This window comes from Ascaphus truei, unplaced genomic scaffold (genome assembly GCF_040206685.1).
Source record: "Ascaphus truei isolate aAscTru1 unplaced genomic scaffold, aAscTru1.hap1 HAP1_SCAFFOLD_1864, whole genome shotgun sequence".
Classification (NCBI taxonomy): Eukaryota; Metazoa; Chordata; class Amphibia; order Anura; family Ascaphidae; genus Ascaphus; species Ascaphus truei.
The window spans coordinates 1-25232 of record NW_027454767.1 but is presented as its reverse complement, the minus strand read 5'-3'; the positions used below and the strand labels follow the sequence as shown (position 1 = coordinate 25232).

General features: G+C 47.5%; 1 protein-coding gene across 1 annotated transcript; it reads left to right on the top strand.

The window, feature by feature from the left end:
• Positions 1-4971: 4971 nt before the first annotated feature.
• LOC142477015 (integrator complex subunit 3-like) lies at positions 4972-23934 on the top strand. The gene is made up of 6 exons (XM_075582075.1): positions 4972-5118; positions 7784-7867; positions 13882-13965; positions 14425-14508; positions 23464-23577; positions 23823-23934. The coding sequence occupies exons 2-6, from the start codon at positions 7799-7801 to the stop codon at positions 23910-23912; spliced, it is 441 nt and encodes a 146-aa protein (XP_075438190.1). The 5' UTR covers positions 4972-5118; positions 7784-7798; the 3' UTR covers positions 23913-23934.
• Positions 23935-25232: the final 1298 nt, after the last annotated feature.

Here is a 25232-nt window from a genome sequence, read left to right as displayed (position 1 = left end):
GAAAGTATATATATAAAAATATAATGTGTTTCAGTGGGGTTTTAAAATGTGAAGGCAGGAACCCTTTCCTGCCAGTCCGGCAATAAATCCATTAACATGTCAATATGTTATGGATGAATGAGCTGAGGGAGTTTTCATCTCTGTATTTCGAAGGGCACCCTGCTAAATTGTGCCCCAGTGTCTAGAGAAGTCCGGAGTTGAAAAGCCTCAGAGACCCCAGGTGTTAGGGTGGCCGGGATATTGCTAAGCACCAGATACCGGTGCGAAGTATGGGCTATTCACACTTGGTAGCCAAACCCCAGACTTGCTGTCACCAGGTAAGAGGTTGGGCCCGGTATGCTATGCAGCTTAGGTGTCACCTTAGTGCATGCTGTTAGCAGACCGGGAAGCAACTTCTGCCCTTTTTGTGAGCTACTGGCAAGTCGGGGATAGGTGGGAAAAGTTGTTCCCATATGAGGATTGGCTAAAGATAGGACCCTTAACCCTATAAAAATGCCTGCAGACCAGTCCTAGTGAAATTCACCTGATTCAACCAAGATACGTCTAAGTTATAGCGTCAGCGGTTCCGGAGTGTGGGGGATTAACTACATCGTAGCGAAGATTCGCACCCCTCTTCCAGAATTCGTTTGAGCTAAGGATTCCCGAACGAATCCTGTAAGGACTAAACTAACATCTTTCCTCCGCCGGAGATACAGGGGTGGCAACTTGTGCCCCTAGCCGAGGACTGTCGCACGGCTCAAATCGCGCACCCATTTGCATGAGTGCAGGGGTGCCCAGAGACTTTGTTTTCAAGTCATTCGTTCCGTGGACATTTGATTTAGTTTCCCCATCCGCCGCTGGAATCTCCGTCACTGGAATCTCCGCCGCCGGCCGCTTCTGTAATAAGGTACGTTTTTAGTGCTTAGGGGGTTAACTTTAGGGGTTTCTGTGATTAGGGTAGGGGTTTTAGCGGTTACATTAGAGGGTTAACTTTAGGAGTCTTAAGGTAAGGGGTTGAGGTTTTTAGGGTACGGGTACTATTAAGGGTTAACATTAGGAAGTTTTAGGGTAAGGGGGACTTACCTTAGCGCGAAGCAGCGATAGGTCTCGGCGGTGAGTGACGTCACGTGACCCCACAGCCTCATTTCATGCCGGGTTACCATGACGACACATCACTGGAAGAGAAGGTAAGTGTGTTATAGAGGCCTCGCGCGGTCCCCCGGCATTTAATTTAAATGCCTGGGGGGAGAGTGCGGGACCTCTATAACTGCTGCGCCCCCCAGTTTGCGCATCCCTGTTGTAAGTGATACAGGATTTGATAGGAAGCCGGGAGAGTGATTTCAGCAAGGGCGACGCTGAGACAGATTTAGGAAAGAGTAGAGTGATTCTGGCAGCAGCGTTTAGGATAGATTGTAGGGGAGACAGGTGAGAGGTAGGAAGGCCGGACAGCAGGAGGTTACAGTAATCAAGACGGGAGAGAATGAGGGCCTGAGTCAGAGTTTTAGCAGTAGAGGGACAGAAAAGGGCGAATCTTTGCAATGTTCGGAGGAAAAAGCGACAGGTTTTAACTACATTGTGAATGTGGGGGAGGAGTCAAATGTGACCCCAGGCAGCGTGCTTGTGATACTGGATGTATGACTATACTTCCTAAAAAGATGTAGAAGGGGGCAGTAGGGCCAAGTTTGGGAAGAAGTATGAGGAGCTCCGAGGGACATCCAGGATATTGTTACCAAGTGTCCGGTATTGAACCGAACTGTCCAGTAAAAAAATTAGCGGAAATACTGGACATGTATGTATATACCGGTATTACCTCTCTGGGCGTGTATGTGTATACCGGTATTACCTCCCTGGGCGTGTATGTGTATACCGGTATTACCTCTCTGGGCGTGTATGTGTATACCGGTATTACCTCTCTGGGCGTGTATGTGTATACCGGTATTACCTCTCTGGGCGTGTATGTGTATACCGGTATTACCTCTCTGGGCGTGTATGTGTATACCGGTATTACCTCTCTGGGCGTGTATGTGTATACCGGTATTACCTCTCTGGGCGTGTATGTGTATATCGGTATTACCTCTCTGGGCGTGTATGTGTATACAGGTATTACCTCTCTGGGCGTGTACGTGTATACCGGTATTACCTCTCTGTACATGTATGTGAATACCGGTATTACCTCTCTAGGTGTGTATGTATATACCGGTATTACCTCTCTGGGCGTGTATGTGTATACCGGTATTACCTCTCTGGGCGTGTATGTGTATACCGGTATTACTTCTCTGGGCGTGTATGTGTATACCGGTATTACCTCTCTGGACCTGTATGTGTATACTGGTATTACCTCTCTGGATGTCTGGGCGTGTATGTGTATACCGGTATTACCTCTCTGGGTGTGTTTGTGCATACCGGTATTACCTCTCTGGGTGTGTATGTGTATACCGGTATTACCTCTCTGGGCGTGTATGTGTATACCGGTATTACCTCTCTGGGCGTGTATGTGTATACCGTTATTACCTCTCTGGGTGTGTTTGTGCATACCGGTATTACCTCTCTGGGTGTGTATGTGTATACCGGTATTACCTCTCTGGGTGTGTATGTGTATACCGGTATTACCTCTCTGGGCGTGTATGTGTATACCGGTATTACCTCTCTGGGTGTGTATGTGTATACCGGTATTACCTCTCTGGGCGTGTATGTGTATACCGGTATTACCTCTCTGGGCGTGTATGTGTATACCGGTATTACCTCTCTGGGCATGTATGTGTATACCGGTATTACCTCTCTGGGTATGTGTGTACCGGTATTACCTCTCTGGGCGTGTATGTATATACCGGTATTACCTCTCTGGGCGTGTATGTGTATACCGGTATTACCTCTCTGGGCGTGTATGTGTATACCGGTATTTCCTCTCTGGGCGTGTATGTGTATACCGGTATTACCTCTCTGGACATAGTGATCTGACCGGCTTGGGGGGCACAGGATTTCCCCGAGCAGGGAGAGAGCGGGTCTGTTAGGGGGCTGGGCAGCTTCCTCCATCCTACTGGCTGCCGCTGGGTAATGCAGCCAATCAGGAGGAGGTGTCAAGAGCCTGTGGGTGGGGCAAAGGAGAGGAGGAAACAGCATGGAATGTGTGTGTGTTTGCACCATTGTGTCCAGTATTTTTGGACAAGCTGCCTGGCCACCCTAACCAGGATAATATAGTGGAGAGACATTCAGAGGCTTTGGTCTGGACGCAGGCGTAAGGTCAGAGTTAAAAAGGTAAATTTGTGTGTCAGCATAGATATATATATCTATGCTGTATATACACATTTCTGTGATATATAACAGCAATGTGGAAGAGAGGTTTGCAACCGCAGTACCTGGCACATCATTAGGAGGGCCTTTATCCAGCACTGAAATCGTCAGGGCTGAAGATGATATTTCTTAAGTGCGTTCAGCTAGCTGCACCTAAAACGTACAGATACAGGTCCCTGCCCTGTGCTGCTTATAATGACATTGTTAGTGTTTCAGGCACGAGTGGCTTTCCCAAGGTCAAATCTTTATGGGCATGTACTGTACAGACATCGTTATATTTTTAGGCAAAGCAGGCGCCTTTAGAGTTAACCTCTTGCCTGCCAAAAGGGCCTGGAGATTGTACTGAAGCAAATCATTCCTGTCCTGACTAACAGGGAAGTGGTTAAAACGTTATTGTTTCTTATTTTTACAACACAAACCCTCGCAGATATATTGTCTCTGTGAACTGAAAGAGAATAAAGCAGTTCCAGATTTCTGTGCCCATGGGATACATTCTTTATAGTGACATTCCCAGGACACGCTTCTAAACGAGCGGTAACGCAATGGATTTTTCTTGGAAAATCATTTTTACATAAACAATCCATTCAATATATATATTACCCTCCCACTGTACTCAAGATAAATACAGCACCTTACAATTGTAACTTCTCCAATGAACCAGTACAGATATTATATCAATAGGCCATGATTCTGATAATTACCATAGTTTCAATATAATTATTATGACTTCTGTGGGTGATATTTTATGCAAGACTATATGGCTTGTGATGGTAAGAATGAGTGACAGTCTTCACTTAGGTGAACCTGCCCTCTCAATGACTTGCCGTGCCCAAGACTAACTCACACTGAGTGGCTGTGTCTCGCAAACTTTTCTTTCCAATGAGCGAGACTGTAATCAGTTTACTGAGAGTCATTCTGAATGAGTAGGCAGTTTGCCAATGAGTGAGATGACTCTCCCAAATGAGAACCCGTCCAATGCGAGACAGTCCTCAAATGTGTGAGACAGTCCCACAATGAGTGAGACAGTCCCCCTTTGAGTGGGACAGTCGCCCTTTGAGTGGGAGAATCTCCCTTTACGTGACACAGTCCCCCAATGAGTGAGACAGTCCCCCAATGAGTGAGACAGTCTCTCTTTGAGTGAGAGTCCCCCAATGAGTTAGATAATCTTCCAATGAGTGGGGCAGTCCCCCAATGAGTGAGACAGTCCCCCAATGAGTGAGACAGTCTCTCTTTGAGTGAGAGTCCCCCAATGAGTTAGATAATCTTCCAATGAGTGGGACAGTCTCCCAATGAGTGAGACAGTCTACCAAACCAAAAATTACATCTCTGACATTACTTTAATGTTTTATATACTTAACATTGATTTCAATGTGTTATATCTTCTCCCTGATAACCGTCCCCTTAATATAGTAAAGACAATGAGACCCCGTAATACCCATACCCATAATACCCAGCATTCCCCCCAATAGGAGTTTCCACAATGGCCCAAAAAAGTCCATCAGTATGGAAACCAAGGGTATCTTCCCTCAACCAAGATGGCGGCCCAGCTTTCGCCTTCTTGTGACGTGAGAAGCACGCGCTTCCTTTGCTCGTCAGCCGATGCGCGCTGCCATTGGTGGAACGAAGCCCTGGGCGGGCTCGCTGGCAGTCAATCACGCGCGGCTGCGCTCTGTGATTGGTTGGCCGCGTGGGAGAGGCGGAAGCTTCCGGCCGGTTGCTAGCCTCGGTATGGCTTCCTGTGTGTGCTAGAAGCGGGCTGGTGGGGCCTGCTGGCTGCGCCCTCCCGTTACCCTCCGCCGGCACAGCGAGGCGGGGCCTCAACCGACAAACCCCGCCCCCCGGGACCAGGTCACCCTCTGGCCTTTAACCCTATAACCCTCACACCCCTTTGCACCCTACAGCCACACAGCCTATTAACCCCATAGCCGCTATCCCCAGTGCTCTGCTATACCCTATCACTATACTCTTCTACTATATCCTATACCCCCAGCATCCTATTACTATACTCTTCTATCCTATAGCCCCAGCATCCTATTACTCTACTGTACCCTATAGCCCCAGCATCATATTACTATACTATATCCTATAGCCCCAGTATCCTATTACTATACTATATCCTGTAGCCCCAGCATCCTATTACTATACTCTACTGTATCCTATACCATATAACCCCAGCATCCTATAACTCTACTATATCCTATACCCTCAGCATCCTATTACTATACTATAACCCCAGCATCCTATTGCTATACTATAACCCCAGCATCCTATTGCTATACTATAACCCCAGCATCCTATTGCTATACTATATCCTATACCCTATAACCTCAGTATCCAATTACTATACTCTACTATACCCTATAGCCCCAGCATCCTGTTACTCTACTATATCCTATAACCCCAGGATCCTATTACTCTATTATATCCTATAACTCCAGCATCCTATTACTATACTATACCCTATAACCCCAGCATCCTATTACTATACCCTATAACCCCAGCATCCTATTACTATATCCTATAACCCCATCATCCTATTACTATACTATATCCCCAGCAACCTATTACTCTACTATATCCTATAACCTCAGCATCCTATTACTATGCTCTGCTATATCTTATACCACATATCATATAACCCCAGCATCATATTACTATACTATACCCTATAATCCCAGCATCCTCTTACTCTACTCTGCTATACCCTATAACCTCAGCATCCCATTGCTATACTATACCCTATAGCCCCGGCATCCTATTACTCGACTATATCCTATATCCCCAGCATCCTATTACTCGACTATATCCTATATCCCCAGCATCCTATTATTATACTCTACTATACCCTATAACCTCAGGATCCTATTACAATACTCTCCTATATCCTATAACCCCAGCATCCTATTACTATATGATAACCCCAGCATCATATTACTATACTATATCCTATACCCTATAACCCCAGCATCTTATTACTATACTCTACTATATCCCCAGCATCCTATTACTCTACTATATCCTATAACCCCATCATCCTATAACTATACTCTACTATATCCCCAGCATCCTATTACTCTACTATATCCTATAACCCATCATCCTATAACTATACTCTACTATATCCCCAGCATCCTATTACTCTACTATATCCTATAACTATACTCTACTATATCCCCAGCATCCTATTACTCTACTGTATCCTATAACCCCATCATCCTATAACTATACTGTACTATATCCCCAGCATCCTATTGCTATACTATATCCTATAACCCCAGCATCCTATTACTATACTCTACTATATCCCCAGCATCCTATTACTATACTCTACCCTATAACCTCAGCATCCTATTACACTCTATTACTATACTCTGCTATATCCTACAACCCCACCATCCTATTACACCCTATTACTATACTCTACCCTATAACCTCAGCATCCTATTACTATACTCTACTATATCCCCAGCATCCTATTACTCTACTATATCCTATAACTCCATCATCCTATAACTATACTCTACTATATCCCCAGCATCCTATTGCTCTACTATATCCTATATCCCCAGCATCCTATTACTATACTCTACTATATCCCCAGCATCCTATTACTATACTCTACCCTATAACTCCAGCATCCTATTACACCCTATTAATATACTCTGCTATATCTTATAACTCCAGCATCCTATTACTATACTCTACTATAGCCTATAGCCCCAGCATCCTATAACCCAGCATCCTATTACTATACGATAACCCCAGCATCCTATTACTATACTATATCCTATAACCACAGAATCCTATTACTATACTCTACTATATCCCCAGAATCCTATTACACTCTATTAACCCTATATCATTAATTTCCTACAACCTATTAAACCCTGTAGCATTTGACCCCAATGCCTTATGATATCCTGTAAACTTTAACCTCAATACTGTATCACACCCTATAAACTTTAACCCCAACTCCCTATAACCCTATGCCTTTACAACGTATTAAACCGTATATCCTGTAACCCCCACCATATCCCACCCTATATCTTTTAAACCCGCATTCAATAGCTTTTAAACCGTCACAGTCTCTGTCTTTGTATCCCCAGCACCATATAACTATAAACAATAGCAACACTTTCCTTATATATCCATCCCACAATTTATATCCCTAACTCTGTCCAGTACCTTCATAAATCAAGCCGATTACTATCCTTCAATTTGAGTACCCTAAATATCTTAAAACCCCTATTTTAAATCGGCTCCACTTTCTCTCCATAAAAAAATTGGGCCCAGCACCCTGAAATTGCCTGTTATCTCCCTGTAACGCTCCGCTCATACCCTGTAACGCTATTATCCCTGTACGGTCTTTATGACCCTGCCCAGAACCGTTCTACATTTCACAGTCGCCCACCTGTCATCCCTTCAGATTCCTGAACCTCACATCCCCTCACTCCTCCGATCATATTCCCTGAAGCTTCCCTCAATTCCCATTATTCCCCCTGACTCTCCTCAGATCCCAACCCCGGCAATGGAGCAGAAATTCAAAGCAAAGCTGCTTGTCTCCACTAGTCTAGATGCGAAGGATGAGCTGGAAGAGGTAACGTTGCGATGGTCCCTATTTCCTCTGGGATTCCCCACTGTCAGAGCAGCTCTGTGGGGATCTGTGCGCTCTCTCAGGGGCAAGCTGCTGACAGCTGTCATCCTATAATATCCTGATGGAAAGGTAGAGGTGGTGAGATAAAATATTCCAAATCTGTTACAAACAAAGCCTTGAGAGGTCAATCAAACGTAAGCAGAATACTCCAGAGTAAACACTTAATCAGAGGGTCAGGGGATGCAATATAAGATCAATGCTATCCGTACTCACACGGCCGCCGTGTGTGAGCCTTATCACAACAGATGGTATCTTTTCACCGTCCTGGGGAAACAGTCACTTGATGCCAGTACTATGGGACATCCAGAGTCCCACAAACCGTCCCAGGAAAGGATAGTACAGGCAGGGAGTAACAAATACATAAACTTTATTCCAAATAACAAAGCAAGTGTGCACTTACATATAGGTGTGCACTTACATATAGGTACACACTCTGGCTCCGACAGCCGTCCGGTGGACTCCGCCGCAGTGTCTTCCTACTGTCGCGTCCGACAACAGGACCGCGACGGGAGAACGCGGGCGGCTAGGGAAGCCTTCTGTGTACCTTCTCCAGTGTACCTGACACCCTGATTAAGTGTTTACTGTGGAGTATTCTGCTTACGTTTGATTGACCTCTCAAGGCTTTGTTTGTAACAGATTTTGTATATTTTGTCTTATATGTGCGCTCACCACCTCTACCTTTCCATCATTATCTGAGGATCAAGGGATGATCCTCCTCGGGTTGAGCAGCAGATCCAACTAAGGGCTAGTATAAATACTACGATTTGGTATTTTTAGATGGTTTTTCTTTGCATTTACTTCCCCCTTGGTGTTTGTGCCCTGATTTCTGGCCAAGACATTGTCTATTACATTGCTGGGGAGCGTCGTAGTTATTCCTTTTTTGCACTCTTATAATATCCTGATCACGTTTTCTGCACTCTGACAGCCATCCTGTATCGCGCTGTCTCTTTGCTGGGTAAATATTAGGTGTCCTCTCACTATTTAGCAGGCATCTCCCCCGAGTTACCCCCCAGTACACTGTCTGTTGGAGTCTGACTGCAGGGGGTTCCTGTTCTGGTAATGTCTCTGCAGTGTATGTTTTTGGAGGGGGTGCAGGTAGCGGGCATCGGGCTGACCAGAGAGCAGAGGTTTGGCTTCCAGTTATATTCTGCTGCTATGTGCCAGTGGGACACTCCAGGTACACAGAGACCGGAGGCAGAGTGACGGCGCACACGGGACTTCTGTCACCCCAAATGTTTGGCATCAGGCTGTCATTGCTCAGTGACCTCTCTCTAAGCCCTTTCTTGTTGCGCATAGCAAAGCATTACAGCCTACAGGTCAGGTTTTCAGGATATCCCTCCTTCAGCACAGACTGCTCAATCAGTGGCTCCTGACTGAGCCACCTGTGCTGAAGCAGGGATATCCTGAAAAGGTGATCATTGAGGACTGGAGTTGCTCACAAGGATAATAATTGTTCATCTCATATAGGAGGAAGTATGAAATCGAGACAAAGATACAAATGTATAGGAAGGAAGCAATATATTTGTGTATCTAAATAAAAACCTGTATACTTACATATATTAATCTAAATAAAAACCTGTATACTTACATATATTAATCTAAATAAAAACCTGTATACTTACATATATTAATCTAAATAAAAACCTGTATACTTACATATTTTAATCTAAATAAAAACCTGTGTACTTACATATATTTATCTAAATAAAAACCTGTATACTTACATATATTAATCTAAATAAAAACCTGTATACTTACATATATTAATCTAAATAAAAACCTGTATACTTGCATATATTTATCTAAATAAAAACCTGTATACTTACATATATTAATCTAAATAAAAACCTGTATACTTACATATATTAATCTAAATAAAAACCTGTATACTTACATATATTAATCTAAATAAAAACCTGTATACTTGCATATATTTATCTAAATTAAAACCTGTATACTTACATATTTTAATCTAAATAAAAACCTGTATACTTACATATATTAATCTAAATAAAAACCTGTATACTTACATATTTTAATCTAAATAAAAACCTGTATACTTACATATATTTATCTAAATACAAACCTGTATACTTACATATATTAATCTAAATAAAAACCTGTATACTTACATATATTAATCTAAATAAAAACCTGTATACTTACATATATTAATCTAAATAAAAACCTGTATACTTACATATATTTATCTAAATAAAAACCTGTATACTTACATATTTTAATCTAAATAAAAACCTGTATACTTACATATTTTAATCTAAATAAAAACCTGTATACTTACATATATTAATCTAAATAAAAACCTGTGTACTTACATATATTTATCTAAATAAAAACCTGTATACTTACATATATTAATCTAAATAAAAACCTGTGTACTTACATATATTTATCTAAATAAAAACCTGTGTACTTGCATATATTTATCTAAATAAAACCTGTGTATGGCGTGGGTACATACACAGTGGTTTCCGCCTTGGGATCGGTACTGCTACCTTTTATTTGATCTAGTTGGTCTGAGCCACTAACAGAAGCCGCGTGTATTTTGTAATGTCTGGTATGCGTCAGGTTTTGGGTGTAAAAAGCCTGTAAAACCTCTTAAACAAGAAGGCGCAGTGTATGGCTTCCATGTTTTGGCGCGTGGCTCTTGCTTCCATGTTTTGGCGCGTGGCTCTTGCTTCCATGTTTTGGCGCGTGGCTCTTGCTTCCATGTTTTGGCGCCTGGCTCTTGCTTCCATGTTTTAGCGCCTGGCTCTTGCTTCCACGTTTTGGCGGCTGGCTCTTGCTTCCACGTTTTGGCGCCTGGCTCTTGCTTCCACGTTTTGGCGCCTGGCTCTTGCTTCCATGTTTTAGCGCCTGGCTCTTGCTTCCACGTTTTGGCGGCTGGCTCTTGCTTCCACGTTTTGGCGCCTGGCTCTTGCTTCCACGTTTTGGCGCCTGGCTCTTGCTTCCACGTTTTGGCGCCTGGCTCTTGCTTTTACGTTTTGGCGCCTGGCTCTTGCTTCCACGTTTTGGCGCCTGGCTCTTGCTTCCACGTTTTGGCGCCTGGCTCTTGCTTCCACGTTTTGGCGCCTGGCTCTTGCTTCCACGTTTTGGCGCCTGGCTCTTGCTTCCACGTTTTGGCGCCTGGCTCTTGCTTTTACGTTTTGGCGCCTGGCTCTTGCTTCCACGTTTTGGCGCCTGGCTCTTGCTTCCACGTTTTGGCGCCTGGCTCTTGCTTCCACGTTTTGGCGCCTGGCTCTTGCTTCCACGTTTTGGCGCCTGGCTCTTGCTTTTACGTTTTGGCGCCTGGCTCTTGCTTCCACGTTTTGGCGCCTGGCTCTTGCTTCCACGTTTTGGCGCCTGGCTCTTGCTTTTACGTTTTGGCGCCTGGCTCTTGCTTCCACGTTTTGGCGCCTGGCTCTTGCTTCCATGTTTTGGCGCCTGGCTCTTGCTTTTATGTTTTGGCGCCTGGCTCTTGCTTCCACGTTTTGGCGCCTGGCTCTTGCTTCCACGTTTTGGCGCCTGCTTCCATGTTTTGGCGCCTGCTTCCATGTTTTGGCGCCTGGCTCTTGCTTCCCTCGTGCGGCGGGCCGCCTGTGTCCGAGATTGGGTTTTTCCATTCCGTATCCACGAGACGTTCTGCCTTCTCCGAGCACTTTCCCTGGCCCTGATTTCGGGGTTATTTGTTTGTCTCGTTTATTTTAATGTTATTTCGTTTAGTGGCGGAGCGGCAGCAAATTGCTCTGGAGGGGACATTGTGTCGAGCGTTTCATGTGTTTTGTATAATGGGTATTTTCATTGCCGCGGTTACGTTCCATTAAGACGCAACTCTGAAAATTGTCCGAACGGGTTCCAGGCATTTTATTGTTTTAGTACAGTGATCTAGATCGGGGGGCTCAGCTGCAGTCTGCAAGACCCCCCCAACAGGTCAGATTTTAAGGATATCCCAGCTTCAGCACAGGGACTGAGCCACTGATTGAGCCACCTGTGCTGAAGCAGGGATATATCGTGAAAACCTAACCTGTTGAGGGGGTCTTAAGGACTGCAGCTGAGCCCCCCGATCTAGATGACCCACACTGCCTTTACTTAATTCTTGGGGAGGGTAACGATGGATGTGCAGTTTAATAGCCCCATGAGGTCATTTCAGCGATCGTTTTTCATGGGAAAAGAGTCAGATGGTCTAAGTCATTTTAAATACATTAAATACTTTTCATTTTTAAAGAGTCAGATGGTCTAAGTCATTTTAAATACATTGTTAATGATTGAATTTGAATTTTTTTCCTGAGAAGCAGATTCCTCCTTCAGAGCGGTTTACACGACCTGTATGCAACCTGTATCTATATCCCGGTACCCCGTCACATCCGCGAGACGTTTTCAGGATGCAATTCTTAGCCGAAAGCTTGGGATCTATAATAGAAAGCCCCTATCACTGGGCCGGGCCCCTATCACTGGGCCGGGCCCCTATCACTGGGCCGGGCCACTATCACTGGGCCGGGCCCCTATCACTGGGCCGGGCCCCTATCACTGGGCCGGGCCCCTATCACTGGGCCGGGCCCCTATCACTGGGCCGGGCCCCTATCACTGGGCCGGGCCCCTATCACTGGGCCTGGCCCCTATCACTGGGCCTGGCCCCTATCACTGGGCCGGGCCCCTATCACTGGGCCGGGCCCCTATCACTGGGCCGGGCCCCTGTGCGTTTCGGCCCATGTCATACTTAGAGTATCCTTAGGTTAGGTGGCCTTTGAGCCTTGGCCGGCGCGGTGCCCCTTTGAGCCTTGGCCGGCGCATGCCCCTTTGAGCCTTGGCCAACGCATGCCCGTTTGAGCCTTGGCCGGCGCGGTGCCCCTTTGAGCCTTGGCCGGCGCGGTGCCCCTTTGAGCCGTGGCCGGCGCGGTGCCCGTTATCCTGGGGACAGGTGGCCCTGGGTGGTAGGAGTCCCTATTAGAACATGATGTTCCTCGGCAGAGGTTGGACGGCTTCTCCTGTGATGCCGGAGGAATCAGGAAGTCTCTTTGTACTCTCTCACCGGCCCAAAGGATCCGCTAATCTTTAGACTGGATGCAGCTCAAAGGGAATCTGTAATTGGTGCTTATTACCGCTCTGTGCCTCCGTAAGCACCCCCGTACACGCAGGGGCTCTGTGTTATTCCACACGATGTTATCTGTGCTGCTGAAGCTGTCAGCCCTGCCTGCTAAGGGTTTCTTTGAAGTATTAACCTAGATTCAGTTAACCTCGTAAGTGCCAGTGCAGAGCAGGCTCACTATTAACCCTAAATGAAAGCATTGCTGTCCTCTCCATCAGCAAAGGGGTTACAGACCCTATAGCATATGTGTGGTGCTGCCTCCCTTGCATGAAAATGAACCCTGTGGCACTATACACACACCACAAATTAGATTGTAAGCTTTGCAGGGCAGAGTCTTGTCTGAAAAAGGAACCTGAGCAGGATAATCATTCTGTCCCATTGAAGATCTGCCTGTGAGGCTAGAAACCGTGGCCCCTCTGGCAGCCGAGGGGTTAATGCAGAAGCTGCCTTTCTCCATGGACACTTCTGCTGTTATTATTTCTGTTTGGGGCTGTAATACACTACATGGTTTTCCAATTTCCCCTCTCTTTCCCTGTCCCTTTCACTGATTTCGCTCCTGCCCCCCCCCCCCCCCCCCCGCCCCCAGCTCCAAGTGTCAGTGCCTCCCCCCCGGCTTTGGCCCCCCCAGCTCCAGTCGTCCCCCCCCCCCCCCCCCCCCGCCCTGGTAGTGTTTGTGTTGCACAGAATGTCTGTAATAGGACCCAGGACACACTAGTGCAGTTCTGTGCTGCAGCTCCCCAGTATATCCGCACCCCCATGATCAGTGCATACAGAGCCCGGGCATTGGGATAACACGGGGCACCGAGTCTGCTTGCCATGTCTTTGCCTGTAGCTGCCGGCGGACAGTTCACTGTTCTGTGGTGTGTTTCAGAAGTTGGAGAGATGCGTGGGGCTTGTCAACTCCATGACTAACGGCGTGTCGGAGAGAGAGGCCAACGACGCGCTCAACGCCTACGTAAGTGTCTCCATGAACCCGCGTATTGTCAGCAGTGGGAGGTGACACTTCACAGGGTAACCTGCCGACTGCAGTGTAGCATTGACTCCGACGGGCCCAGTATGGCCGGTTTAGGAGTAATACAAATATGGTAAGAGGAACCAACTCTGCCCCGACCATATACCAAGCTCATAAATAAAAGAGAGCGTAGTTAGGGTACGACACTCCAATGTAATGTGCAGGACACTGAGCACATGTTATCTAAGCAGTGCTACTCCATAAAGCACCTTCTAGCAATGGAAGACACCTGGCTCGCTCAAGTGATCTGGAAGGTACATCATGGAATATCATGGCTCTGCGTGTCTCTGGAACCACGTCACTGATAAAAGGCAGCCGTGTACACAGGGTTTGATTTAGTGTCAGGTTGAAAACCGTAACGAACAATGTAACCTGAGAGATGTTTGTGGTTTCCTGCTCTAGGTTTGTAAAGGAGCCACACAGCACGAAGAGATCTGCCTTGGCCTGTTCACTCTGGTCCTCTCGGAGCCTGCGCAAGCACAGAAGGTAAGATGCGATAGGCCAGGTGTGTCCTAGCACACAAATCCGGGGGTCATTCCTCAGCCATGAGCAGAAGGTATAGGTTCCGTCCCAGGTATGAGCAGAGGATCTATACTGGGAGCAGAAGGTATAGGTTACTTCCCAGGTATGAGCGGAGGATCTATACTGGGAGCAGAAGGTATAGGTTACTTCCCAGGTATGAGCAGAGGATCTATACTGGGAGCAGACGGTATAGGTTCCGTCCCAGGTATGAGCAGAGGATCTATACTGGGAGCAGAAGGTATAGGTTACTTCCCAGGTATGAGCGGAGGATCTATACTGGGAGCAGAAGGTATAGGTTCCGTCCCAGGTATGAGCAGAGGATCTATACTGGGAGCAGAAGGTATAGGTTCCTTCTCAGGTATAAGCGGAGGATCTATACTGGGAGCAGAAGGTATAAGTTCCATCCCAGGTATGAGCAGAGGATCTATACTGGGAGCAGAAGGTATAGGTTCCATCCCAGGTATGAGCAGAGGATCTATACTGGGAGCAGAAGGTATAGGTTACTTCCCAGGTATGAGCAGAGGATCTATACTGGGAGCAGAAGGTATAGGTTCCGTCCCAGGTATGAGCGGAGGATCTATACTGGGAGCAGAAGGTATAGGTTCCATCCCAGGTATGAGCAGAGGATCTATACTGGGAGCAGAAGGTATAGGTTCCGTCCCAGGTATGAGCAGAGGATCTATACTGGGAGCAGACGGTATAGGTTCCTTCCCAGGTATGAGCGGAGGATCTATACTGGGAGCAGAAGGTATAGGTTCCTTCCCAGGTATAAGCGGAGGATCTATACTGGGAGCAGAAGGTATAGGTTCCTTCCCAGGTATGAGCGGAGGATCTATACTGGGAGCAGACGGTATAGGTTCCTTCCCAGGTATGAGCGGAGGATCTATACTGGGAGCAGAAGGTATAGGTTCCTTCCCAGGTTTGAGCAGAGTATGTATACTGGGAGCAGACAGTATAGGTTCCTTCCCAGCCACGAGCTCCACATATTTATTGGAAGTCCAGAGATATTAGTTCCCGGTTTCCCTGCCCCCTGAGGTCGGACTCTGTGCATTCCTCATGGGAAGAAGCCATCTCCTTATTTAGCTTGTATTTAAAGCCCCGTTTTGCTCACTGCGCCATAAAAACATGGTGCACAAGCCAAAACCCCCCGTCACCGAGCGCCTGATCTGATGTGAGATTAGGTGGTTTCATGCCTCACATAGTCTTATAAAGGCAGAAAGTACAGATCTCCGTTCCTTAAAGTCTTTACTTATGAGGTTCGCAATTATTCATCTTCAGGGAAATACCTTTTGTAGGATTTCACGACCTGGTTGCCAGGATTAATAGGACTGGAAGGCAGACATGTGCCGCGGGAGGCAGCCATCTTGTAAGCAGAATTATGTATGTATGTATGTATGTATGTATGTATATTTATATTGCTATTTCCACAACGTGGGAGCCAGGGGTCCAGTGGCACGAAACCGTTTTTTTTACCGGTAAAGTTACTGAAGTCTGTGCTCGCTTCAGGGAAATAAAAAATGTCCTCCAAGTTTTGCGGGTTCCGCGAGTCGATAGACCATGTGATGACAGAACAGCTTCTCATTGGAAGGCCCTTTACATTCCAAATATACAAAGTAACACGGGTAACTTCAGCGGTAGTTAAGTGTGATTGCATCGTGAATCTGTGATATAATCTCCATCACGGGAAGCGGTGTTAAAGTGTCAGAGAAATTGGCTGCTTGGGCTGCCCCCGGGGTCGGGGAGGGCAGCCCCTGGGGATGGGGAGGGCTGCCCCCAGGGGACGGGGAGGGCTGCCCCGGCAGTGCACTGTGCTGAGAGTGAGCCGCTGCTTCCGCTGTCAGAGGTGACATCACGCGTGCAAGATGGCCGCCTTTTGAGACCGGTGTACACCAAAGAATAGATTGCGAGCTTCTCGGGACATTGTGTATGTGCCGTCACGTTTACGAACATCCCTCCCCATCAGGGAGAACAATATGATGGTGCCGGGGCTGATGGGGGACTAACCCCTCCCGCGCTCGTTTCACGGCGCTGCGGTGGAGAAAGCGAGTGAAATAAAAGCAGAATAGTTCCCAGCACTGCCCCCTCCCCCGTGCTGAGCAGGATTATTATTGTAACATTCGGAGATATGCGGGCAGGCGAGGAGGCACGCACCGATATTTCGGGAAACTTTAAGCAAACACGTTCACCCTGGGAGAGGGCGCGACCTCCAGCGAGGCCTTTGTTTTGATACTGTGTAGTTGGCATTTTTGTGGGTAATTGCACTTAAAGCCGCAGTTCCCATTGAAATGAGCGTGCTGCAGTCAGAGGCCGTGCTGCAGTCAGAGGCCGTGCTGCAGTCAGAGGCCGTGCTGCAGTCAGAGGCCGTGCTGCAGTCAGAGGCCGTGCTGCAAGTGCTGCAGTCGTGTCCCGGGGGTAATGTCACGGCCTTCTGACCGCTGGGCAGGTCACTTAATCTCCGTGTGCGTCAGGCACCAACATTACATTGTAAACTCTACAGGGCAGGCTCTTCCACCTGCAAAATTCTATATGCAGCGCAGAGTACCGTATCAGCACTATATCAGAACAATATGCAGCGCTGAGTACCTTATCAGCACTATATCAAAACTATATGCAGCGCTGAGTACCTTATCAGCACTATATCAAAACTATATGCAGCGCTGAGTACCTTATCAGCACTATATCAAAACTATATGCAGCGCTGAGTACCTTATCAGCACTATATCAGAACAATATGCAGCGCTGAGTACCTTATCAGCACTATATCAAAACTATATGCAGCGCTGAGTACCGTATCAGCACTATATCAGAACAATATGCAGCGCTGAGTATCTTATCAGCACTATATCAAAACTATATGCAGCGCTGAGTACCGTATCAGCACTATATCAGAACAATATGCAGCGCTGAGTATCTTATCAGCACTATATCAAAACTATATGCAGCGCCGAGTACCTTATCAGCACTATAGCAAAACTATATGCAGCACTGAGTACCTTATCAGCACTATATCAAAACTATATGCAGTGCAGAGTACCGTATCAGCACTATATCAAAACTATATGCAGCGCAGAGTACCGTATCAGCACTATATCAAAACTATATGCAGCGCTGAGTACCGTATCAGCACTATATCAAAACTATATGCAGCGCAGAGTACCGTATCAGCACTATATCAAAACTATATGCAGCGCTGAGTACCTTATCAGCACTATATCAAAACTATATGCAGTGCAGAGTACCGTATCAGCACTATATCAAAACTATATGCAGCGCTGAGTACCGTATCAGCACTATATCAAAACTATATGCAGCGCTGAGTACCTTATCAGCACTATATCAAAACTATATGCAGCGCTGAGTACCTTATCAGCACTATATCAAAACTATATGCAGCGCTGAGTACCTTATCAGCACTATATCAAAACTATATGCAGCGCTGAGTACCTTATCAGCACTATATCAAATCTATATGTAGCGCAGAGTACCGTATCAGCACTATATCAAAACTATATGCAGCGCTGAGTACCGTATCAGCACTATATCAAAACTATATGCAGCGCTGAGTACCTTATCAGCACTATATCAAAACTATATGCAGCGCTGAGTACCTTATCAGCACTATATCAAAACTATATGCAGCGCTGAGTACCGTATCAGCATTATATCAAAACTATATGTAGCGCAGAGTACAGTATCAGCACTATATCAAAACTATATGCAGCGCTGAGTACCTTATCAGCACTATATCAAAACTATATGCAGCGCTGAGTACCTTATCAGCACTATATCAAAACTATATGCAGCGCTGAGTACCGTATCAGCACTATATCAAAACTATATGCAGCGCTGAGTACCTTATCAGCACTATATCAAAACTATATGTAGTGCTGAGTACCTTATCAGCACTATATCAAAACTATATGTAGTGCTGAGTACCTTATCAGCACTATATCAAAACTATATGCTGTCTTCTCATTGCTACTGAGTCCCAGCGCCCGACTTTTATCCATTTAATGTCTCTTCTATTAGAAACTCAAACATTACTGACTTTTGCTAATAATTACCCATAATACCCTACAACAAGGGCAGGCAACTCCAGTCCTCAAGGGCCACCAACAGGTCAGGTTTTCAGGATATCCCTGCTTCAGCACAGGTGGCTCAGGGTCAGTCAAAGACTGCACCACCTGTGCTGAAGCAGGGACTGGTTGAGCCACCTGTGCTGAAGCAGGGACTGACTGAGCTCCTGTGCTGAAGCAGGGATTTCCTGAAATCCCAACCTGTTGGTGGCCCTTGAGGACTGGCGTTCCCTGCCTTACAGCATCCTGCTGCAGATTTGCACGGGGAGGCTTCTCGTGTTTGTTATTTTATTGCAAGCTAGATACCGTGCTGAAGCAGCACATAGAATTAACATGGTAGATCTGGCAAGGGTCTGCGCGAGACAGTCACTTCATGGCTTTGACCCTGAGAAGGTAGTTTGTGGCGCTGGCAATATGTAGAGGTACTCGGTGTCATCATAGCGTGCAGGTCTGCAGCGAGATCCGTATACATTCCTTTTCCCTGCGAACACACGCTGTTGATTTTAGGTCAGACGGATACACATTGTAAGCGTTTCTGTTCCTCTAGTATCCTATTTTTACCCTGGTCCTCCAGCAGCATTGTTATCTGGATAATCGGCTGTAACAGCATTTTATTCTCTGGGTCGCTGGGTTGGTGCTGTACAAACAAAGGATAATCATTTCATTTTCTGCGGGGAGTTTTCAAAATGACTGGCATTATACTAAAATGATACTGCGTGGCATGTCCGGGGCACTGTTCTACATGTGCTGCTTGTTAGATCTGTTAAGGCAGAGGTGGGCACTCCAATCTTCACGATCCCCCCCCCCCCCACTCAAACCCCCAACATGTCAAGTTTTTAGGATATCCCTGCTTCAGCACAGGTGGCTCAGTCGACTGAGCCACTGATTGAGCCAGCTGTGCTGAAGCTGGGATATCCTTAAACCTGTCCTGTTGGGGGGTCTTGGACTGGAGTTGAGCCCCCTGTGTTAAGGGCCAGAGTTGGAAGAAGCCCAGCGTGTTCCCGATCGTTGGACACACGTTAGGCGGGGGGACCAGACACGCACACTCAGTGATTCTAAGGGGATCAGGGTCTCTTAAAGTAGCACATTAGTTTGTGATCAATAACCGTGAATGAGCGGAGCCGCGGGTCTGTTCTGCTGCTAACCAAGCAGTGACTATCCCTGGGAAAGCTGCTGCCGTGTGGGCAGAACGCTGGGTGTCACTGGAGACCGAGCCTTCTCCCCGGCGTGGGCCTGACCCGTGGGCCTGACCCGTGGGCCGTGGGCCTGACCCGTGGGCCTGACCCGTGTGCTGCCGCGTTCCCCAGAGGATGCAGAGAGATCGCAGCACGCCCTGCCAGGGATTACTTTAGGGCCATATTTAGTTATTGGTCTGCAGGTAAACGGGACCTAAGGTGCCTTACGTCCAAGCACTGCTTAGTTAATACGGCCCTTAACCCCTAGGATGCTGGAGCGGTTGGCAGGTTGGCAGTGTACGCAGGCCATGTCAGTTTTTGGCCTGGAGTAATGTATACATAGTGCTGAGTTAGTCCTGAGGAGTAGAAGATTTGTTTTGGAGGTGTGTGTGTCCGTGTGTCCGTGTGTGTGTCCGCCCCCATGTCCCACTTTGCAATTGTGTCTTTATGCGAGTGCCTCCGTATGGGGAGGTTCGTTAGCGCTGACGATGCTCACTCTGAAGGCGCTGCCATGCGTGTCCTGCACACAGAAGAAATGACATGAAAGGGGGCGGGCGGGACATGTTATTGATCAGGAGCCCTAATGAGCGCAGAGCCATCACATCACAGCTCCAACTGTGCGTAGAGGAGGAGGAGGGGTGGGGCAGAGAATAATTCTGTGGGTACCCATCTCATCCCTTCTCCAGTGATCCCATTCACTGCCAGAGAGCCCCAACCCGAGCCCCCCATAACCTGGGCTAAGTGAGTGGGATGCATTGAAGAAGAATGATACATGGAGCGCCCGTTATCCCGCGTCTGTCACTAGTGAGACCCGAACCAATCAGAACAGTGATGGCCCCCTGGCGGCCGCCTCTCCGCCTCTCGCTCTCATTAGCCCGTCTCAGCCGTTCTTCCTGACGTGACTGATCCCAGGCTGAGGATTGCTGTTAGGTTCCTGGACTCGGGATAATTAGATCTGTCACTTTGAAGCCGGATCTCACACGTTAAATGGCTGTTACCCTGTCTTCCAGTCTCCACGCGCCACTCCTCACATTAACCCGCTCAGTGCTGGAGCGGGTATATCTGTATCAGTCGCGGCTATGTCTAGCTGGGAACAGCCAGATGTGTCTGAACCCACAATCATATGTTAGGCATATATACTAGATGTAGCAAAGCGCTGTATACCTGCACAGTGATGTCACTGCCGCTGAAGTGGGGGAACCCGGTTTGAACCCCAATGTCAGTTCTCCTTTGGCAAGTTGATGTATCTCGCTGTGCGTCAGTCACCACAAATTAGATGGTTAGCTCTCCGGATTAGGAAACCCTACCTATAGTGCTACTTTCTCAGCGCTGGGTCAGAAAAACATGTTAATGACGTCATTTACATATAAAGCCACGTGAAATAATGTTATTGCTCTCCTATAAGCGCGCTAATAATTTGGAGAGGTCTCTGGCTCCCGGACGTGTTTTCGGAAGTCGTGGCAGTTTTCCAGACGGAGAACCGGAATTTAGGGCCTGTCGCCACACCGGGAGATCTTCACACTTTCCGGCTGAGGATTAGCCGGACATCTCCCTCCTGGGACAGAAATGCGTGTCTCTCTCTCCTCTCTCTCTCCTCTCTCTCTCCTCTCTCTCCTTGCTTTCTCTCTTTTCTCTCTGTCTCTCCTCTCTTTTCTCTCTCCTCTCTTTTCTCTCCTCTCTTTTCTCTCCTCTCTTTTCTCTCTCCTCTCTTTCCTCTCTCTCTTTCCTCTCTCTTTCCTCTCTATCTCTCTCTCCTTCCTCTCTCTTTCCTCTCCTCTATCTCTCTCCTCTCTCTCTCTCTCTCCTCTCTCTTTCCTCTCTCTCTTTCCTCTCTCTCTTTCCTCTCTCTCTTTCCTCTCTCTTTCCTCTTTCCTCTCTTTCTCTCTCCTCTCTCTTTCATCTCTCCTCTCTTTCCTCTCTCCTCTCTTTCCTCTCTCCTCTCTTCTCTCTCTCTTTCCTCTCTTCTCTCTTTGCTCTCCTCTCTCTCTTTTCTCTTTTCTCACTCTCCTCTCTCTTTTCTCTCTCCTCTCTCTCTCTCTCTCTCTCTCTTTTCTCTCTCCTCTCTCTCTCTCTCTCTTTTCTCTCTCCTCTCTCTCTCTCTCTTTTCTCTCTCCTCTCTCTTTTCTCTCTCCTCTCCTCTCTCTCTCTCTTTTCTCTCTCCTCTCCCTCTCTTTTCTCTCTCCTCTCTCTCTTTTCTCTCTCCTCTCTCTCTCATCTTTTCTCTCTCCTCTCTCTCTCTCTTTTCTCTCTCCTCTCTCTCTCTCTTTTCTCTCTCTCTCTCTCTCTTTCTCTCTCCCTCTCTCTCTCTTTTCTCTCTCCTCTCTCTCTTTTCTCTCTCCTCTCTCTCTCTTTTCTTTCTCCTCTCTCTCTCTCTCTCTCTCTCTTTTCTCTCTCATCTGTCTCTTTTTTTCCCTCACCTCTCTCTTGTCTCTTTTCTCTCTCTTGGTCCTTTAATCTCTCAACAATAGACATAGAAGCCCCAACACTACATACAATGACAAATGATGTCGTTCATTAATATCATTGTCTCTGTTTATTCTTCTCATAAGTATCTGGTCATTTAGTTCAATCTTTTGGCCAAAACATATTTGAATCTGGCTTTGAATTGAGTCGAGCTCCATCTTTATCCAGTGATGGTAATTTCTTTTTGTGCTATGTCTGCTCCACCGCCATTTCAGTTTCTTCTCCCGTGTCATGATGTTTTGTGTTTGGTTTCCAACCCATTCATTCTATTTCCTGTCTCTTTGGGTAGTACCCAGCATGCATCTCTCCATACTTCAGGTAATACCCAGCATGCATTTCTCTATATTCTGGTTAATACCCCAGCATGCATCTCTCCATACTTCTTTGCTTTCCTTGCATTTAATGTCCAAGTTTCACATCCACACGTGAGCACAGGCTGAATACACGGGTCACATCCACGTGAGCACGGGCAGGATACACGGGTCACATCCACACGTGAGAACGCGCTGAATACACGGGTCACATCCACACGTGAGCACGGGCTGAATACACGGGTCACATCCCACACGTGAGCACGGGCTGAATACACGGGTAACATCCACACGTGACCACGGGGCAGGATACACGGGTTACATCCACACGTCACATCCACACGTGAGCAAGGGCAGGATACATGGGTCACATCCACACGTGAGGACTGGCCTGAATACACGGGTCACATCCACACGTGAGCAAGGGCAGGATACATGGGTCACATCCACACGTGAGGACTGGCTGAATACACGGGTCACATCCACACGTGAGCAAGGGCAGGGATACACGGATCACATCCATACGTGAGCACCGGGCAGGATACACGGATCACATCCGTACGTGAGCACGGGGCAGGATACACGGATCACATCCGTACGTGAGCACGGTCACATCCACATGTGTGCGCGGCTGAATACACGGGTCACATCCACACATGAGCACAGGCAGGATACACGGGTCACATCCACACGTGAGCATGGGCTGAGTACACGGGGGGGGGGGCGGCTTTCTCAGGCTGATTTAATGACTTGTTTCTCTGTTTCTCCTTATACACTGCGAGTATGATCATATTTATAATATATCTGTATGTGTGTATAATATGTATATGTACATATCTATATTTGTGTGTGTATATACCTACCTCTCTCTCTCTTTCTCCCCGTCCCTCGTAGTGCTATCGGGATCTGGCTCTGGTGAGCAGAGACGGGATGAACATCGTCCTAAACAAAATCAACCAGCTCCTGATGGAGAAGTACTTAAGGCTGCAGGATACCTGCCGGACACAGGTAGGCAAAGGACCCCCTGGGTGTGTCGCACAGTCACGCCCACTTATGGCTGGTCTGGCAGCAGCAAACATAGGGTTAATCCCACACATGGATGTATCATTATCAGGATTAATGACGCCTGCCTCTGATGACGTGATGTGGATTATTGTGTGTCTGTGTCCCCCCCACCACCCCCTATTACATACATAGGCACCTTATTCACCAGTATAACCTGTGCCCACCCTGTGCCTTGCCCATCCTTGCAGCTGGTGTGGTTGGTGCGGGAGCTGGTGAAGAGCGGGGGTGCTGGGAGTGGACGGCGTGTGTATGACCTTCATGAAGCAGATCGCAGGTGAGTTTGGGACCAGGGGAGTTGGTGTGATGTGCGGTTCTGCTGCTGATGTGTCGTGCAGGTCCAATAAGGGAATCACTTCCTGCACAATACATGGGAAGCGGACGTGATTTATTGGGAACGACTCGCTGTCTGCGCGACAGAACACACACACAACACCGAGAACCAGCAGAGCGCACACACACACCGAGAACAAGCAGAGCACACACACACACACTGAGAACCGACAGAACACACACACACCGAGAACCAGCAGAGCACACACACACCCGAGAACCAGCAGAGCACACACACACCGAGAACCAGCAGAGCACACACACACCGAGAACCAGCAGTGCACACACACACCGAGAACCAGCAGAGCACACACGCACACACACACGAGAACCAGCAGAGCACACACACACCGAGAACCAGCAGAGCACACACACGAACCGACAGAACACACACCGTGAACCAGCAGAGCACACACACCGAGAACCAGCAGAGCACACACACCGAGAACCGACAGAACACACAGACCGAGAACCGACAGAACACACACCGAGAACCGACAGAAAACGCACACACACACCGAGAACCGACAGAACACACACACCGAGAACCGACAGAACACACACACCGAGAACCGACAGAAAACGCACACACACACCGAGAACCGACAGAAAACGCACACACACACCGAGAACCGACAGAACACACACACGAGAACCGACAGAACACACACACACCGAGAACCGACAGAACACACACACCGAGAACCGACAGAACACACACACCGAGAACTGACAGAACACACACACCGAGAACCGACAGAACACACACACCGAGAACCGACAGAACACACACACCGAGAACCGACAGAACACACACACGAGAACCGACAGATCACAAACACCGAGAACCGACAGAACACACACACACACAGAGAACCGACAGAACACACACACAGAGAACCTACAGAACACACACACAGAGAACCGACAGAACACACACTGAGAACCGACAGAACACACACACACCGAGAACCGACAGAACACACACACACACACACACACACACACACACTGAGAACCGACAGAACACACACACACACTGAGAACCGACAGAACACACACACAGAGAACCGACAGAACACACATACACACACAGAGAGAGAACCCACAGAACACACACACACAGAGAACCCACAGAACACACACACACAGAGAGAGATCCGACAGAACACACACACCAAGACCCGACAGAACACACACACACCGAGAACCGACAACACACACACACACACACACACACAGAGAACCGACAACACACACACACACAA

Coding starts and splice junctions, on each gene's coding strand:
- LOC142477015 (XM_075582075.1), top strand. CDS start 7,799: ATGGAGCAGAAATTCAAAGCAAAGCTGCTTGTCTCCACTAGTCTAGAT. Junction 13,966..14,424: donor ACGACGCGCTCAACGCCTAC/GTAAGTGTCTCC, acceptor TTCCTGCTCTAG/GTTTGTAAAGGAGCCACACA. Junction 23,578..23,822: donor AGGATACCTGCCGGACACAG/GTAGGCAAAGGA, acceptor CCATCCTTGCAG/CTGGTGTGGTTGGTGCGGGA.